Genomic DNA, 20144 nt, shown 5'->3' on the forward strand with positions numbered 1-20144 from the left:
AGCCGTTACTTCTTTTGACCTCCGCAGCCGGCATCGGCCTTCTCCGCATGCCACTCGAACAAGCGCACGCTCGCGCACAACACAAAACACACGCAGCCTCAGAGTCGTGACTGAGGGGGCTGCTGCATTCTTCTTAATGTGTGTCGACACTGGGCTCACACTCACGCTGGCAGGTAGACAGGCAGGCAGGCAGGCAGGACAGAGCATGCGGGTGAGCGCGGACGTGTGTGCACGCGCACACGTGTGTGCCCATAAAAGGATGAGGTAGGCACATTTAGGCATAGGCAGAGCGAGGCTCCATGCTGCTAAGAGCAGCTTTAGACGAACAGCAGGGTGATAATCGGATGTGAGATTCGAGGGCCTGATGGAGGGACAATGCAAGAATACAGATGCCGCACAACTCCCACATGTCGCTAGCATTCAGAAACACAGGCCTTAGATACTTCTGCCATCCTCATGTCAGGTACAAGCCTGGGGGAATGTACCATCTTTACAGACAGGGGTACTGCCTCAGCGACATTTCTCCCAGGTCACATCACTGCTAATTCACCCTTTAGCCATTTTTTTTCCAGGTCTAAAATTTGTTAAGGAATGTCCTTTTAAAGGTCTAGGGGCATACTTCTGTATTGTCGCTAGCAACAGGCTAAGTGATGTCCAGTTTTAAGTATAAAATACCACCAACTTCCAAACCTGCATGTGGGCAAGTACTAAGTTTATGAAACTCTGAAGTTCCATAGTTTTAGAACAGTGACTGAATTATTTATGGCAGCTACTAAAACTCAGAAATAAGCCCAGGGTTCAAGGGATCAAATATGTCCATGGACCCTTCAAAGTGAGCATGTGTGCTACTATAAGATCATATAAATCAATTAGACACTGACTTCAAACAGTTCTGGTCAGACGTTTACGTGAACGTCCTGACAATGTTGGGCTCAACACTTTCTTGGGAATGTTCCTTTGCTGGGGCAGAATGAGTGTACAATATACATCTTTAATAGAAAAAGGCCAAGGCCTCTTAACGTCCTGTTAGTGATCATGATTGACTACAGCTGATAGCAAGAAGTGTTTGTTCAATAGCACTCATTGGATTGATTGTGCTCAGTGCAGAACTGAGAGGGGAGATGTCCTGGAGACATTTCTGAACAACTGCAGATTCCAAGATTATCAGGAGGTGTAGCTACTGTGCCAAAACTGTCACCCTTAGCTGAGAGGAAACTGGTTTGGATGGTCAGGAACAACCCAAGAACCACCAAGGCACAGATCTGCCACAAAAACACCAGTGTTACTGTCTACAGTCAAGCGTGTTTTACACTGCAATGAACTGAGAGGCAGCCATCCAAGAAAAAAAACCCTGCTCCAAATTGCCGACCTTTGCGCCCGATCACATGGACAAAGAAAAAGTCTCCTGAAGGAAAGTATTATGGTCAGATGTTTGGAGGAGTAAAGTTTCGGCATCGAACCCCATGAACACTGGTAAGCTGGTAAGCGTGATGGTGGTATCAACATCGCTGCCAGTGAAATTGGTATATTGAACAAAGTGGATAGAATAATAAAGAAGGAGGACGTCTTCAGCATGACCTCATATCAGCAGATAGCCGGTCTTCAAGACCGTCCTGTTACGCTGTCCAGCAATAATGGGTGTTCCAAGGTGGTTGTGGAATGGATAGAACAGGCAAAGATTAAGCCCTAAGTCCTTACCTTAACCCCAAGAAAAAAGACTGTACTTAAAACCAGCTAATTTTTAAACTTGCTGTTTTTTCATGCCTACCAAAAGCATCTAGTCAAGGTGCAACTTGTTAAATGACATTTAATTAATATTAAATGTGCTGTACATATATTTTTGGCCCAGACAATCCTGCAAAAGTTCTATTAATAATGTATGTTGTCACTCCTTCTGCCACAGTAAAAGAACTGTTCAAAGAAATCAGTGAAAACCTAAGACTACCATGACATTCTTGTGCATGAGAAGTGCATTAAAACGTCTGACCACAACTGTACCTTCATCTGAAGTCATTTGTTTCTACTGCACTTACTCCTAAACTGCGAGTAGACACGCCTGCCACTGTCTACTGAGCTACATAACTGTAGTCTCTGTGAAGTTCCTATAATGCAATTGTACAAACTCACTCATTTTTCCTTTCCTCAGAAAAGTCTGCAACCTTGCTTCCATGTAACTGGCTTTATCTCGCTCTCTGCAGAGCTTTTTGAAACAGTACACTGCTAGAATGTGATCACATGCATGACTTACAGTGAGCCACGCTGTTTACATTGGCTAATTTGGGGCATTCAGATTATGAAGAGGCAGACGATACCTTTTTCGACATGCTTACAGGGCCTAAAAAAACAGGGTTAAACTGAGCAAACAAGGCTGGAGAACAGAAACGTCCTTGTTGTTTATCTCTGCTGTATTTCTTCCAAAGGCTCCGGGAATCTTGTTAGGTTAAGTGGCATCAACTCCATCAAATACTGGAAGAGTATAGATTAGGTGGCTGCCAAGAAGCCAAGGCTGGATCACTGAAGGATCTGAACCCTTTATAGGTCATTTAAACCTCATGCAGCATTGTGCCATCTCTGCAAAGGGACGGTACTTATTATTTTTTTATTTTGTTTGTGCAACACATTTCTTACGGAAGCATATCAAACTATGCCGCCAGGATTGATGGGTTTTATCCCGGAGCAAATTTTCAGGGGCGGTTTCAAAAGCTAGTTTCAAACAGAATAAGGGTGTGGCTTCATCAGAACTGAGCCGTCAGACCTGAGCCGTATCCTGCAGAAGGTAAACACTTCAGCGAGGATCATGTCAAATGAGTCTCTGTGGAGCGTGACATAGCAGACTTATTATTTTAGACACTGGCCACTGTACGGTAATGGCCAGCTAATGCAGTAGACCCATCTACGGAGGAACTACAGCCTACAGCTGCAGAGGCACATTTAAAGCCCAGGCCGCACAGAGGAGATGTGCAAACTGGACATTTGAGGACAGAATAGTGCTAAGCACGAAAGAAGTGAAGCAAGCGATACGGCACAGTCAGGGAGAGCAATTGCAAGGTCAGTGTGTACACATTCGTGCGAGAGTACACACAGTTAGTTCACACGTATAGGACCATCATATGATCAGTGCTTATTCATGTAAGAGGAAAAGGCTTACATAGATACTATGACTGTGGAAAGAGAAATAGACAGAGAGAGAGACGGAGCGAGAGAGAGAGAGAGAGAGAGAGAGAGAGAGATTCATTCATGTCTCTGCATCCTCTCCTCAGTACAGAGTGTTCCAAAGGTCCTGCGGGAGAGAGCATGGCAACCATGTGACTCTGCACCGAGCTCTACAGCCTCATAACCAGACGCTGGTCCTTTGCCACACACGCGCACATGCTCACACAGCCACACATACGCAATCGATGACACAGCTTAATGTCATACATCACTAATTTGTCTAACTGAATTCTTCTACTCAAATCTTTTATACATAGACCACCCATTATAAGGCACCATAATATTGGGACTTTGGGGGATTCACAGGTGTTTAATTGCTTTATTTGTGCATCTATAAGAGAGCTCTCAGCATCTTATCTTATTTGCAGGTTTGTGGTCATCTTTGGAGTCTGCTTTTGCTGTCTGATTGTCACAAATCTCTGGTTCTCAAGTCGACAAAGTCAAGAAAACTATTATGAGGGTGAAAAAGGACCGAAATTAACTGTAAAATCAGATCCTGATCTGATCATAATGAAGAAAAGCCCTCCATACACTTATCTGACAGATCAGACACATTCTTCGAGAGGCAGGTGTGGGTTTCTTAGCGACTGCCATCCGCTGAAGACTTCATGAACAGAAATACAGAGGGTTGAGTGCTTGAACGGTCCTATATAGCTTCAAAATAGGGTTTTACTTACAAGGCACAGAACTCCACTTTGTACTATATAGGACTGTTGCATGCGGCGCTGCTGGTGTTTTTTGGTGGTTCCAACTCACCATGATGCACATGATCATATCCATCATAAAAAGGCCCATGGGGATGTGCAGCACCTGTGGCCTCAGCACCAGTCACTGCCCTCAAGTTTTTGTGAGCAGAGTCAAAGAGGTCTCTGTTAGCGTGGGGAAGCTCCTAGTGACCCATTCACTGGTGTAGTAAACAGGAAATTATGTCATTGGTTTGGTCATCCTCTGCTTTTCCTTTTCCTCGCTCTCGCTTTCTCTCTTCACACAGCTCTATTTTTAAAAGAGCGCGAGCGAGTGGATGCAGCGGCCAAGCCAAGCCAGGGACGTGGCCAAAGAAATGTCCACTGCAGCAAACACTGTCTAGCAACACACAACAAGGCAAGCTGAGTTGGGTGGGGGGGGGGAGAAATTAGTAAGAAAGTAGAAAAGAAAGCACAAAAGGGTGAGATGAGAGAGCGAGAGAGACAAAAAAATAAACAAATAAAAGGAAGGAGAAGACTTTGTGGAGGGAGAGTGAAAGCAATAATGGAAAGCGAGAGTCGTGGAGACAAAGCGGGAAAACAAAAGGAAAAGGAGAGGGTGATCAGGGTCATCCTGGCAGACGGCCAAGCCCAACACAACGAGGTCTGTTTCCCAGCCCAGGGCTGCAGCTCCACACATACACACACACTCAGTCACCCCCAGTCAACCCATTCTACAGCTACAGGCCCAGCCCAGGCGTGGCCATGGCCACAAATCCACATTCAGTCTCATACACACACACATACACACACACACAATTTCAGAGCTCCTGGCTGTTTCACGCATGTTTTCAAAGACAATAAATAAGCAGTAGGAGTGAGCTGCTAACTCCCGTACACGTTCCTATACAAACTAAATGATTAATATGCCAATTAGAAGGTATGCAGTTTAGTACAAATGAGCTACAGAAACTGTGTACCATTCATTCATTCACTCACACTTCTACTTATCCGCCTCCTCCTGGTCAGGGGTCGCGAAAGGTTTGGAGCCTACTCGGAATCATTTGGCGGCACAAGGCAGAAATATGGCTTGGTAGGGACAGCTCCAATCAATTTAGGTCAAAATATTCAAACGCTGTCGTCTACCAGCATTTAGCTGGTTCTTATGAGCAACTTCTGTATGTGTTCATAAAGTTATTAATTTATATTATGGTAATTTATCATGATAATTGTAAGATATCGTCATATTACTGCGCCTAGTCTGGAACAGCCAATGCATCAAACCAGCAGTACCTGGAAAGAGGCCACTTTGGAGGTAGCTTATATGGCTGACATGCAGCAAAGAAGATACAGCTTTGTTTATCATCAAGTTCTACAGCTTACCATGTGGAAACACACACCCTAATGTGTGTGTGAGACTGTCAATAGGGGGAAAGAGGAGGGATTGGGGAAGAGGGGGTGGTGGCAACCACAAATCACATCAGGCATATATCCCACCTTCTTACTGCTCGGATTTTCCCCATAAAAAAGTCATCTAAATTATTTAACAGTGGCAGCCACGAACCACCAGCCCATAATTCAGCCAAAGGGTGTCAGGCATGGGGTAGCGGGACTGGATGTGCAGAACACATGCTCAGACACACCTGTGGACCAGCGGATGCATGGTGGGATGTGAAGATGCGGGGCACAAGGTCACATTGTGTTCATATGGGCACAAAGTGGGGAGGTGGCATATATGAGGCATTTTAATTGGTGGACCCATTGTATAAAGTCCCAGATCATTGGCCAGGGAAGCAGTGAAGCTATGGAGCTTCTCTGGAGTGATGGGGCTCTATCTAAGACCTTGGGAGGAGTTGTTTGTAGTGATTCAGAACCAATCGTGGAACATCAGTACCTGACCTCAACAATGCTCTTGTGGCTAAACACAATCACATCCTCACAGCAATGTACAAACATCTAATGCGAAGCCTTCTCAGCAGAGCAGGCGCTGTTCCTGACGCAAACTCCATATTAATATCTGGAAGAATCAGCAGATGCCACCTTAAAGTGAGGAGCAACAGCAGTCCGGCCTTGGGTGGATGTGTATTAACTGTATGTATGTACAGTGTGTGTTTACATGCCATGCAGTCTGCCATAGGAATGAGGTTTCAACCTCAGACCCTCTAGATAAACAAGGAGAGCAAGATACTGCCAGGCCATGCTGTATCACTGGAGCCTGCTCTCAGCCTCAGTCTATGAGAATCTGAGGATATGAGTATACATCTGTGGGTGTACATGTATGTGCATGTGTGTGTGTGTGTGTGTGTGTGTGTGTGTGTGTTGTAAGAACCCCAACCATTAAAAGCCAGCAGGTAGACACATAAGAGAGAGTGAGTGAAATGATGTATACTGGTCTGAACACAGCAGTCACTCAGAATTGCCTACAGACAGAGAGACAGACAGACAGACACATCCTTACCTATACACACACAAACACAACAACAACACATGGGCTCTCCCAACTGCCTCCATCTGTATACATCTATGTAGTGAGAAACTACAGTCACACACAAACACAGAGGCACTCCCCACACACCCCAGCATCCACCAGCACAATCTGACTGAAGCCATGCTGTGGAATACTACAGCAGCAGAGCCCACCCATGATAGAGGAATCAGTCCCTGGAGACACAAACACAGTCTCACTCTCACACTCACAGAGACACACACACACACACACGTATGCAGGCACACACGCAGCCAAGCCCGTTAGTTATCCGAGCCCCTGAGAGCAGCCAGACACTTACCCCTCTTCTGCACCCAGCCTTCTTTGACGATGGTGACATCGCTCATGATGCCTCTGTCACGGTGTGCTCTCCGCCGCTACACGCCAGCTCCAGAAGGAGTGGGGAGGGGTGTGGGGGGAGGTGGGGTGTGGGGTGTGGGGGGGGGGTGAGGAGGAAGAGGAGAGGAGAGGAGAGGAGAGGAAGAGGGGAGGGGAGGGGTCAGCGTCTCACTCACTCCCTCCCTGCCTGGTGCTCTCCCTCTCTCTCTCGTTCTCTCCGTCGCTTCCCTTGCTCGTCCGTTCGCTCACTCTCTCTCCTGTCGAGGCTGTTATGGAGGCTTTCCCCTCCTTCCGACGCCTCTCTCTCTCTCTCTCGCTTGTTCGCTCGCTCGCGCACACGCTCTCTTCAGACCTTCCCACTCCTCAGCAGTGACTCAGCCTAGAACAAACACACACACGCACATACACACACACACACACACACACACAAATGGAATGCATGAACTTTTCGTTCTTAACCCCCTCCTCCCCTCCCAAATTCTTCCGCCAACCGACAAGCATGGCTGACACACAAGCCTCCTGGTTCCATCTCCCTTCGTGCATCTTGACCCCCCCCCTTACAGCTTTTCCCAATTTTCTCTCTAAGTTAGTCCTTTCCAGTTCTCACCCACTAGCTAGGTCTTCCCCCATCACATGGCGCTACCAACCCTGGGATGGTGAGGGCTAGTCATGTGAAGCACCACTGGTTCTTTCTATACTGCAGCCACTGCATTATAGTTGTAGCTTTGAACACATCTGGATGAGAACATTAACTACCAATTCTGTTACATTAGCTAACAAGACGCCCGCACCGGCTAGCATCAGGCTGAGTGAACAGGAAGATGAGAGGTCATTCAACCCACCCAGAGAGAAGATGCAGTGGCATCTCACAGCTGTAATCTCCAGTTGAAAAGGCCAACAATTAGACAGTTGCGCCACTCAGGAGCCACCCCTGTTTACTGTCGGAAATTTGTTTAAGAGTGTAATGTCACCAATGGTTGCATCTGGATATCTAGGCCTACAGAGCATGACGGCTTTGTTTGAAATTAGGGCCTGGCCTGTATCAGTAGTGATTCATTCAAATAACCAATAACTTTGGTTGGCATCATTTTATATGTATATTATTATTAGATAGTAGATTCTGCACTGAACAGGACCATATAACCTCCAAAGCACTACTAGTAGAACAGGACGCTCTGGTGCAGCTAAGCATGAGCCCTCAGGTCACCATGCCCAATGCCAAGCGTTAGCTAGAAGGGTATGAAGTCCCACAGCATTCAGCAGGGGAGCAGTGAAGCTCTAAAGTGATAGAGCTCTATTCAAGACCTTTGGGAAGAGTTGTAGCAAGGCATCTGATCTTAACAACGCTTTAGCAGCTAAAGCCAATCAAATAAGATAAGATTTATAGACTTGAATCCTTTTTACAAGAGTAGAAGCTGTTCTGGGTCTTCTAGCTAGGTCTTTCCCCATCACATGGCACTACCAACGCTGGGAGGGTGAGGGCTAGCATAACTATGTGTTAGCTGTCTGATCTAAATTGCTCAAAAGTGAGCCATTTTCTGGGGCATTTCCAATGCGTTACCACACTGGCCCTCACTGGGGTCTTCAGTTCGAGAGCAAGAGCACAATTGGCATGTGCACTTTACGGTTGGGTAGATGGCGTTCTCTCCCCTCATCACTCTTAAGCGATGTTTGGCTGGCTGGTGCGGAGGGGCCGGGGACCGAGCGCTTTCCTCAGAGTGTGTCAGCTGCCCGGCAATGCTGCACCGGCAGCAGTTTAAAAAGAGGCAGTGGCTGGTACCCCCTCCTAGTGTCGGGAGCATGGTTGGTGCTAGGAGGAGCTACAAACAGGTGGGTTTTTGTGATGGTTTTGTGGCGAGTCAGTAATCAATACACAGAATTATTGGCAGGATATCAGTTTGAATAAGTGCAACAACAGAAATGTACATTTCTGACCCTTGGCTGACCCTTACATTTGAATGAAGGCACAGGAAGGCAGTGTTATCCACTATACTACATCAAGCAAATACTTATAATGTCCAGCCTGAACACTATTGTATCTTGAGTTCTAACACCCTCAGGACATAAACATCACAGGAGGGTCCACTCATAGCTGCACTAAAACAATGGTGGAACAGTACTTTCTTGAAGGCGGTTTCCCTGCACGGCCTGCAAATACTGACGTCTCGTCGAGATCAGGTATGTCCGATGTGCTGCATCTTGTCCTCGGGCATGCTTATTAAGGATTATTACTCAATATTTTGTGCAAAACATAAACAGCTGCGGCCTCTGTGCTACTCCCATCGGTTGGTTTTCAAATGAGGGGTTTAAGATCCGATGAGACGCGCTCAACATACATTTGTATTCCTGCAACACAACTAGAAGCAAAGTGCTCAAACTCAAATAACGCTGCCCTGAAGTAGATCATGTTCCACGCTGCTGAATATGCATACTTCATCTTGTGGACACAGAATGGTAAGCTGACCTTTTGACTTGTTGAACTTCAACCAGTGACCACAGCACCATAGGGTAGAGCCATGGTCAATAAATGTGAGTTGCGGTCTCATAAAAAACAGAACAACTTACAAACCTACATACAATTCCATGTGATCGGAACTCCCACTAATCCACCAGTTACTGCACATACATTATTCACACGGACAATATTTGCAGCCTGCAGCAGTGAGGCGTTTGGTGCTCTTTCAGCAGAAAAATGGTATTTCTTGGTGTTTTGTGGAACATTTTTTTTGTGGAAGATTTAAGTTTTGACGTTTAGATGACTGTATTGTAGAGCCATTCTGAAGTGGAACATGAAAACTTGAGGAATATCGCTTGAGGTAGCCAACTTTTCTCCCTAATTCTCATTAGTCTTACTCAGCAGAAAGTTTTACCTAAATACACTAAATGGACAAAAGTATTGAGACACCTGCTCATTCATGGTTTCTCCTAAAATAAAATAAAAAATTCTGCTTTTGTTGGAGTAACTGTTTCTACTGCCCAGCTAAGACACTGACTATGACATTTTGGAGCATTGCTGTGAGGATTTGATTGCATTTAGCAACAAGAGCATTCATGAGGTTAGGAAGCTGGATGATCACCCCCTACCCCCCCCTCCCATCTCATCCCTATCTCATCCCAAAAGTACTGGACAGAGCATCCATCACAGTTCCACTGATCCACAGTGCAATTAGGCAATGTGCCAATAGGTTTGTGTTCATCTGCTCCAGAAAGCTATTCTAGCTGTGTGTGTGTGTGTGTGTGTGTATATTTGCGCCTTCATGTCAGCAATAGATGCAACTTAAAGTAGGTAAATGCAATAAATAGAAGGGGCTGTTAAATATATATAAATATAGCTTCCACACCATCAGGAGACTGGGGTTCGATTCCCAGTCTGGGTAGCTAGGCTGCAATATATTAACAACAGTCTTTGGGCTCCTAACTCGACACTGGCCCACAAGTAACCTCTGGATATGAGCGTCAGCTAAACACTATAACTGTGTGCCTTCATCAGAGTGTGTATTAGTTTCTTTCAAAAACACACAGAGCAAAGTCTGACCCAGATCTTTCAGTCTGATCATAGAGTGTGAAAGTATTGATCATCCTTATGAAACATCCAATAAAAAAAAAAGTCCTTATGTCACATGTTTATACCACGTCAGATTCCTCATGACCACAATTATTTTTATTGCTCAAATCGAGAATGTGTGGCTGGATGATGCAGCCACCCCTCAAACTCTTTAAATCCTGTCTGTAGACCTCCACTTCATTAATAGGCCTTAAAATAGAACCCTGTGGGTCTCCACAGAATCTGGGAAACTAAGTGGCTATACTATAGCTAACAATAACCTATTAACCATTCATCTAGGGGTTAAAATGTTAATTGAACATATTTGGAATAAAATAAAACATACAATTTGGTGTGACCATGGTCATCGTCCACGTAACATGTTCATTTCAGCACATCAATAGATACTGTGCTCTAAGATTAGCAGGAAATTCCATATCGGAGTTGTGTACATGATCTATAAACTCAACAAAATCAACAAAAATGCCATTTGACCAGGAGTGTTATAACCATTGAAATGTAAATAATTTAGCCTGTGCCGAGTGGTACTTGTAGCCTCTGTTTTAAGGAAGCAGATGGTACAAAGGAAGCTCAAGCAGGACCACCATGGGGGTCAATCTAACCACGTAGAAAAGGTAAAAAAATCAGTTTCTTGTAGGTGAGAGCCATCAAAGAGCTGCATCTAGCGGCTGCATGAATGCCGTTGATATGATAAAGGTTCAGCATGCAGGGAATCAAACAAGCATCAATGAGGTCCTTGTTCTTTGATTTGTAGCAGGGAAGTCTTATGAGGTCAGGCCAAGCTCTTTGTGGCATCAGAGCTGCTGTCGTGATCGGACTGGAATGTTCAGCAGCGTTTCCAGGGACGCTCACGTATCATGGGCAAAAAAAAAAAAAAAAAAAAGAACAAGAGGGATGGTGAGATAACGCTGGATTGGGTTCAGCTACACAGCCTCGAGGGAGCCCTTAGTTACTCTAAAGAGAGCGTTCCTTGTTTCTCCTCTAGCTCATGTACTTCCACAGACCTCTTTGATGCGCTGAATGAGTTCATGTTGTATAGAGTGGTAGTGAAATGGGGTTTGCTGCATCTCCTTCCAGCTCCAGCATAAACTTTGGGAAGGTGAACAAGAGGAAGATGAAAGTTACGGCAACGAGGAGTAGGCAAAGGCGAAAAAGGTAAACACAGGCGCGCGCTGAAGACGTGAACTTGGATGAGTCTCTTCCCCAAGGATGGGTAAGCTCTTGGAAAGCCCATTCAAAGTAGAGTGCACTGACTGTCCGTGTGCATCATTCGAAAGCCAATCTACCTTGGGGTTCTGTGAGCGCGGCGCATTTGGAGCCATCGCACACCAGCACCTCTTATAGCCGGAGACAGTTGTGACTCAGGCTGACGCATTGCCCTCGTCTGTATGGCACAGCAGTGGAGGAAATGTATCGTGCTATTCCGCACCGCCTCCTCGGCTCCCGCATCCTTATCTCTCTCTCTCTCTCTCTCTCTCTCTCTCTCTCTCACACAACCCAAAGCATTCAGCTTTTCCTCTCACACACTAAGATTGACAGGAAGCTCAGTTCCATTGCTATCAAAGACCTATCAAGAAGGACCACCTGATTCAGTTCTCCTGTGGAAGCGAGTGGAGCATCACTGAGGTGATTATTTCATACCTGAGCACCTAAGGGAGTAGGTCTGACGTCATCAGTCGGCATCAAATGCGCCAAGTAGTCCGAATCTGAATCTGAGCAGCACGCATTATATACACATGCTAGAAAACGACAGTATCTGCATGTTATACTGAATATTTCACTGTTATTGTTAAGATGAATATCACAATTGATATGCACGTGTAGTCATTAGTGTTGGGTGTTGACCTTATTTACATGGCATTCCAATGGACTCTCCATAGTGGAGAGTACCAGGCTTCCTATAGAATAAAGAAATGTTCACAATTATCCTGCTACACTGTACGTCCAATTGTTTGTGGACACCCCTTCTAATGAATGCATTCAGCTACTTTACGTTCCACACAAATACAGCTTGTCTAGTTTTTGTAAAGACGTACTGCCAATAGAATAGGACTCCCTGGAACAGACATACATGAACCTATCGGCACCATGCCTAATGCCATGTATGCCCCCCAGCATTAATTTGAACTGTTGTTGCTCTTGGGTATTCAGACATCACAATAACGGCCCCTTACACTTGACTAGGGCAGCTCTAGCAGGGCAGATATAACAAACAGCTTTATACAGGGAGCCAGGCACAGACTCCTAATGAGCCAGCCGAGGGCAAAAATAGATGTCCTAGGGGTGGCAGTAAAGGTTTTAAAGAAAAGGGTTTCAGAATATGGGCACATATGTAGTAGAGTAAAAGGACTCTCCCTATCACACAATGCTACCAGTATCGGGCAGGTAAAAGCTAGCTTTTTGGACAGCTGAATACACTTAGAACACGAATTGCTAGAGCTGGGCAAGGAACTGTTCAGTGAGTGAGTGGAGTTTGTTACTGTGACGTGTCAACAAGCAGCTTGTTAAGGAACTATAATTTGGCGGAAGGAAATGCTAACATTAAAACACATTAGATGCTACGTTCACGGCTTATTAAAAAAAATATATATAGACACACACATTTCTATTTATTTATTTATTCATTTATTTATTTGATGAAATACGACAGTCTGCTTTGGCACGTCTCTCTCTCTCTCTCTCTATCAAAAAATATATCAAATTTAAATCTTGCATAAAAATGAAAAATTACATTATACAATATGATCAGATACAGTCATTTTTAGCCCCCATAAACCTGTGTTAGTCACAGCGTTTTCATAACAGTTGGACCCTATTAAAAGCTTCTCAGATTAGGAACGTATGGGACAAAAATGGAAGCTGAAATACAGAGTTTAGAACTGCGCTTAAAAATAGCCCTGAAGAAATTTTCCCATTTGTAAACATGCTCCAGTGGAAAATCAAGCTGGAGCTGCTGACTGAAGTGCCTGCGTCTCCTTCGCTCTGCTTTGCTCTCGTCAAATGTCAATCTCAGCAAAATGATAAACTGCAGAGAATCTACTGTATATGCGGTGTGCATCGGTACAGCTACCTGCGGGCCCAGAACATTAATAATGGATCCGGTACACAGTAATCTCTCTCTCTCTCTCTCTCTCTCGTCATATAGTAGGACGTTTTTTTAGATAACTTGCTAATCTGACACAAAACACAAACAGTTCAGCAGAACGCCATTCAATAAGTGATTCAATAAGATCCTTCCAAATTCAGCAACTGGTAGAAACGCTTGTTCAAACACATTCTGATCACCAGTGTGGAAGATGAGGAAGGGATTTCCCCACAGCAGGAAGACTGCCACAAACATCTTCACATGGGGAGCCAGGCACAGACTCCTAATGAGCCAGCCGAGGGCAAAAAGGGATGTCCTAGGGGTGGCGGGTAAGGTTTTAAAGCAAAGGGTTTCAGAATTCCGGCACATATTTGCAGTAGAGTAGAAGATTCCACAGAGATTAACTCCATCATTCAGAATCTGCCACTGAAACAACATCGCTTTAAAGCTGTAAATGGTTTCAGTTCGCCTAATTCATGTAAATGCTGCTTCAAAACAAAGGGAACCTGTGGTCAGCCAAGTTAAGAAGAAAATGGCACATTGTTTTTCTTCTCTACAGTGGCCAGGGCAACTGTGGTTACTGTGTTACTAAGATATTGTGACAGGCCATGTGGCAAACCATGTGACTAGCTGTTAGCCAGTTACATACATTCATCAACAAGAGCAAAGTGCCAGGTGAAGAGCCTGGACAGAAGGATCAACTCATTCTATAGACAGCTGAACTCAATTTAATTTGTCTAGTCCCACAGAATCACATTTATCACTATATGTCCAAATGTTTGTGGACTACTTTAGGTTGCACCGTTGCCGACACAGATGTGCAAATGCAAACCCTGTAGAGAAATACTGTCACTGGTGTAGGACTCTCTGGAGCAGATAAACAGGAACCTATTGGCACCATGCCGAAAGGCAGGCGTGGGCTAGAGGGGTGATGTGGCGATCCAGCCAATACTTTCGGGATGAGGTGGTGATCACCAAACATCCTGACCTCATTAAAGCTTGTTGAAGCTTGTCTCAGAACCCAATCGAATCCTTAGATATTCTCCAAAACCTTGCAGAAAGCCTTCCCTGGACAGTAGAGACAGTTACTCCAACAAAAGCAGGATAAACTCTCTTTAATACCCTTGATTTCAGAAGAGGAAATTGTATACATATGACCATTTAATGTCTTTAAAACTGATTTATGTAAATGATCTGTGTTATGACTGGCTGTCCAAAAGGGGTAGGAGCAGATACGTTGGAAGGGGAAACAGACATAGCCATGCCTTAATTAAAAAATAATATTTAAAGCACATTACTGCACGTTAAAAGCTAATGCTAGGCTGACCGGAGAAGACACAAGGCCAGACTGAAAAAAGCGAATGGCTGGTGATGCAAGCTAGGCTAAAAGCTGACGCAGTGAACTGGCTACAATCTCTTCTGCTAGCTAACCACACGCAGCGCCTAGAGGACACAGAGAGGACATCGAAAGGGGGCACAGAGAGGACATAAATACGAGTCATTAAGACTTTTTAATAAAACAGTTTTTTTACAAGCCCACCATAAAAGAAAAATCAGCTTGTTTTATTCTGGGGCAAAATAACAGGGTTGTAAATCGGCTTCAATATTAAGTCACATAGCTACTTACAATTTATTCCTCAAGAAACAAGTTCTAGTACCGAAGAAGTGCCAGTTCATAAAAGCTTACACCATATGCTAATATTCAGCTACGTAAACACTTCTAACTGATTTACTTTTCTTTACGATTCAGTTCACAATCATAACTTTACCACATACCAAAACAATCACATACTCTCTCTTGTTAAAGCACAAGTACAAATGAACTACAGTATTGTTTTAAAACTGCAAATGGTTTCAGTTTACCTAATTAACGTAAATGCAGTTTCAAAACAAAGGGAACCCGCGGCCTCCCTTTATGGATCTGGTCTGCCGCTGCTCTCCCCAGAGAGAATATTAAACACACATACAGAGAGAGACTCCCCTCGCCACTGTAACTGGCTGTCCTTTGACTATTCTACTGTACAGCAAATCAGCCTTGCAGGCAACGAGCAACTGGAGCAGCAACTTCAGTGCTAGATGAGAGTTTTGAAAGAAATCACTCACTTGCTTATAGTCAAATTGCAGCAAAATACCAAAGAGTCCTAACTTGTAAACTACTGCAAACACACCAATTATAATCTTATAGAAAACACACAACATACTGAGTCCAAAAAGAATGAACGTCTGCAAGGCTCTGTGTCCTAAATTTACAGAATAGAATAGTTATTTCTTAAAAGCATGACTAATCACACATTCAGACACCGAATTAAACTTTCCTTCACAGAAAACGTATGTAAATACGCATTCATTAGGAACTCAACCATAGAACCCACATTATTGTGCCACTGTATTGAAGTGTGTTAGCTTGGCGTGAAGACAATGGTCTCCAACTCTGGTCCTGGAGGCCCACTGTCCCAGCTGCTCATTCCCAGCACACCTGACTCAACTAATTAACTCTTTAACAGGTGCTTACGAGTCAAAGCAGGGTACAGAAAAAACGTGCAGGACATTGGGTCTGCAAGACCAGGGCTGGGGATGACCGGGCTGAGACATTAATTTAGCTAGAGAATGACACTAAACACTATACAGCAGAGTTTGTGTTTTTAAAAGGTTTTGCTGATCAGAATATGTATCTAAATATGACAATACTTTATAATAATACATTGATTATTATTTATTTATTTATTTTTACCCTTTTGTTCTCCCAAATTTTAGATTCCATATAGATGTAGGTTTAGATTTTTCCCAATTATCCATCCCACTCATCACAACTTATATCACACGTAATACTCCCGAGAGGGGAGGGGTACATGCGCAACCAGCCACCACCTCTTTAACTGCTGCCGATGCAACGTCACTGGGCAGCCAATGGACTCGGAGAAAAGCGCTGGGTACCCAGCTCTGACACATCATCTAGCAGACGCCCAATAGAGATGGGCAGAGAGAGCATGCCCTCATAGGCTACGGCTATACACACACACACACACACACACACACACATACACACATACACATATATATGTATATATATATATATATATACATATATATACAGTCATGCCCGAAAGTATTCATACCCCTGGCAAAGTTTGACTTAAATTTACTTTTATTTAACCAGAAATTATATTTTTGCCTTGAAACGACACAGGCATCTCCCAGGAGATAACGCGATGATGTACAAGAGGCATCATTGTGGGAAAAAGTATTTCTCAGCTTTTATACACATTTGAACAAAAAGTGGCATGTCCAAAATTATTCATACCCTTTGAAAACTGTCACAGTATATGGGAAAATCCAAAGTTCTATACCATTCCAATAGTCCAAGCTGTTTTAAAGCATCCTAATTACCCTGATTCATTGGGAACAGCTGTTTTAATCAACTCAACAGGAGAAAAACAGCAGCTCTCTGCAGTTGGTTTGTGGACAGTCATGGCTAAGACAAAGGAGCTCACTAAGGACCTGCGGCTGTGCATTGTGGCCGCTCACAAGTCAGGAAAGGGCTATAAAGCCATATCAAAATGTTTTCAAGTTCCAGTGGCTACAGTGCAAAGTATTATTAAAAAATACAAGAAGTTCCGCACTGTGGAAAATCTCAGAAGATGTGGTCGGAAGCCAAAAGTGATACCTGTGCTGGCCAGGAGAATAGTGAGAGAGGTGAAGAAAAATCCAAGGATCACCACCAAGGCCATCCTGGTGAATCTGGACTCTGCTGGTGGCGACATCTCAAGGCAGACAGTTCAACGGACACTGCACACTGCTGGGTTCCACGGACGCAGGCCAAGGAGGACACCACTTCTCCAGAAAAGGCACACAAAAGCCCGCTTGACCTTTGCAAATGCTCATCTGGACAAAGAAGAAGACTTCTGGTGTTCTGTTTTATGGTCAGATGAAACAAAAATTGAATTGTTTGGCCACAATGATGTGTGCACCATTTGGCGTAAAAAAGCCATCCCCACTGTCAAACATGGTGGTGGGAACCTAATGTTTTGGGGGTGTTTTTCAGCCAATGGACCAGGGAACTTGATCGCAGTAAATGGCACCATGAAAAAAGAGCAATACATCAAGATTCTCAACAACAACATCAGGCAGTCTGCAGAGAAACTTGGCCTTGGGAACCGGTGGACATTTCAGCACGACAACGACCCAAAACACACAGCCAAAGTGGTGAAGAAATGGTTAGCAGACAAAAACATTAATGTTTTGCAGTGGCCCAGCCAGAGTCCTGACTTGAATCCAATTGAGAATCTGTGGAGGGAGCTAAAGATCAGGGTGATGGCAAGGAGACCCTCGAACCTCAAAGAGTTGGAGCTCATCACTAAAGATGAATGGGCAAAAATACCAGTGGAGACATGCAAAAAGCTGGTCAGCAATTACAGGAAGCGTTTGATTGCTGTAATAGCCAATAAAGGCTTTTCTATTAATTATTGAGAAGGGTATGAATAATTTTGGACATGCCACTTTTTGTTCAAATGTGTATAAAAGCTGAGAAATATTTTTTCCCACAATGATGCCTCTTGTACATCATCGTGTTATCTCCTGGGAGATGCCTGTGTCATTTCCAGGCAAAAATATAATTTCTGGTTAAATAAAAGTAAATTTAAGTCAAACTTTGACAGGGGTATGAATACTTTCGGGTATGACTGTATATATATATATATATATATATATATACACACATACACACACACACACACACACACACACATATATACATACCCTAGCCTGCGGTTACTACCACCTTAAACACACCTATATACATTTTTTTTGTCCAGGTGGCTTATTTTCTGAACACATCAAAAAAAGAAATTGGTAGTATATCCATAGCATTCTGATTGAATCCAGTCTTTTTGCAAAATTACTCTCATTCATGTCGAATTTGATATAGGTTTAAGTTAACAGGCACTAAAACGTTAGTGAGCAGAAAAATAACTTTCATACCTCAATAGCAGTTTGTGACCATAGTTTCTCCCGAGGTAAAATGATCGCATCTTCTTCCCAATTAAGTGTTACTCTTGTCCCCTGTCTTCCCTCCTCTAGGAGAGTGGCCCAGTTTGTTTGCTGGTTTGCCCTTTACTTCAACAAGATGGATACGCCAAGGTTTCCACTTCTCCTTTCACTGTCAGCCCTGGACCAAATTACTTATCAAAACAAGCTGGCAACATTCTGAAAGCCTCTGATGAACCATGTCCTCATGATTGCTATTCTGTTATGTTTCTCCACACGCCTCTAAGGATGCACTTATGAATGGAAATAAAGCTCCAGTAATATGAGACTGCTTCAGGAAGCTCTAGGGTTTCATTTAGCCAGGCAGTCAAATCTAATTTTTCCAAGCATCCCATAGGTGTCTGAATAACCAGCACACTGTATCTACGCCTTGATAGAAAGTCAGCTGAATTCATAAAAAAAAACTTCATCCATGTGAAGAAAAAAAGCAAACCCAGGAGGCTTTACATGAGACTACGATTACCGTAAGTAATAAGTCAGCTTGTCCTTCTTACAGCATTGTAAGGAGCCCATATCATGCAAAACTGAACATTCACCTTGAACATTCACCAGACGAACTTATTCATGCACTTATCTAATCAGCCAATCAGCAAAGCCAATAGTGTTGCAGCACGGCAAAGCATTGAATTATGCAGATATGGCCGGGTGATTTTGAGGATGGCTTGATTGATGGTATTTCTGTAACAGCTGAACTCCTGGGATTTCCGAAAGCAGATGACGGGTTTCACTTTTGTCAGCCAAGGACAGAAAGCTGAGGCTGCAGCAGGAACAGGCTCATCGGAATATGACAGGTGCAGTTGCGGTAGAACTTAAACTGAGGAATTGCATGACGGCATCACAACGACATGGGCGACATGGGCCAGAATCTTGAAGGGATGCGTCCAACATCTTGTGGAATCCCTGCCATAAAGATTTCAGTCCCTACCGCCTATAATCATTATTATAGTGTTCATAATAAAGATTGTTAAAAAAATCATTTTAAAAATGATAATACATCAAGTGTTGCGCTGCAACTGCAGAGGCTGGTAGTTTTCATAGTGCAGAGGACCCGCCCAACCTTGGCTGAACCCTAAGTTTAGAATGCAGCTTTAAAGACAGGCTAGAAGACGGGCATTTTGTAATGGATCCTGAGTACTTCTGGCACGCAAACCCAAAAAAAAGAACAAAATAGAAGCAGGAAAATCCAGAAAATCCAAGAAATATGTAGGATATGGGCCTTGTAACAAGCTGTATACTGATATAAGCCATGTTAGAGACACTCGGCTGGCCAAAAAAACAAAAAAAAACAAACAGTTGTCACACTGAAAGAGGAAGCAGCCTCTATTCCCGATTTCCGACTTAACGGCCGACTGTGTCATTTGTTGTTCTACAGGTCAGTGAGCAGATGTATCAGAATGTACGTGACAACTCTGTTAGGCTTCAATCACTCCAAGCTAGAGCTTCAGTGTTCACCATGTTCACCTTATGTTATAAGTGGGGATGAATGAATAATAAGTGTGTGTGCAACAACTCAGTGAGTGTGGAGGAGTCTTACAGCCACACACACACACACACACACACACACACACACACACACACACACACACAGAAATTGAGATCGCAAAACCAGAATGGAGGAAATGAGAAAGTTCTGAATGAATACTGCAGGATGTGGATGTCTGTGGTCTCAGAGGAGTTCCGCTAATCTGCCGCAGCCATAATTCAAACACAGACACTCTCTCGCACTCACGC

The 20144-nt window shown here is 43.9% G+C and overlaps 1 protein-coding gene across 3 annotated transcripts in view; it reads right to left on the reverse strand.

The window, feature by feature from the left end:
• akt3a (v-akt murine thymoma viral oncogene homolog 3a) overlaps window positions 1-20144 on the reverse strand; it is a 123875-nt gene that overhangs the window by 99454 nt on the left and 4277 nt on the right. For 2 of the 3 annotated variants that reach the window (XM_072677753.1, XM_072677752.1), the window contains exon 2: window positions 6683-7099. The exons of the other annotated variant lie outside the window; for it this stretch is intronic. In XM_072677753.1, the coding sequence (XP_072533854.1) occupies window positions 6683-6728 (46 nt within the window). In that variant the 5' untranslated portion in view covers window positions 6729-7099. The remainder of the gene's footprint in view (window positions 1-6682; window positions 7100-20144) is intronic. 3 annotated transcript variants of the gene reach the window in all.

The sequence above is a fragment of the Salminus brasiliensis genome, chromosome 4 (assembly GCF_030463535.1).
Source record: "Salminus brasiliensis chromosome 4, fSalBra1.hap2, whole genome shotgun sequence".
Classification (NCBI taxonomy): Eukaryota; Metazoa; Chordata; class Actinopteri; order Characiformes; family Bryconidae; genus Salminus; species Salminus brasiliensis.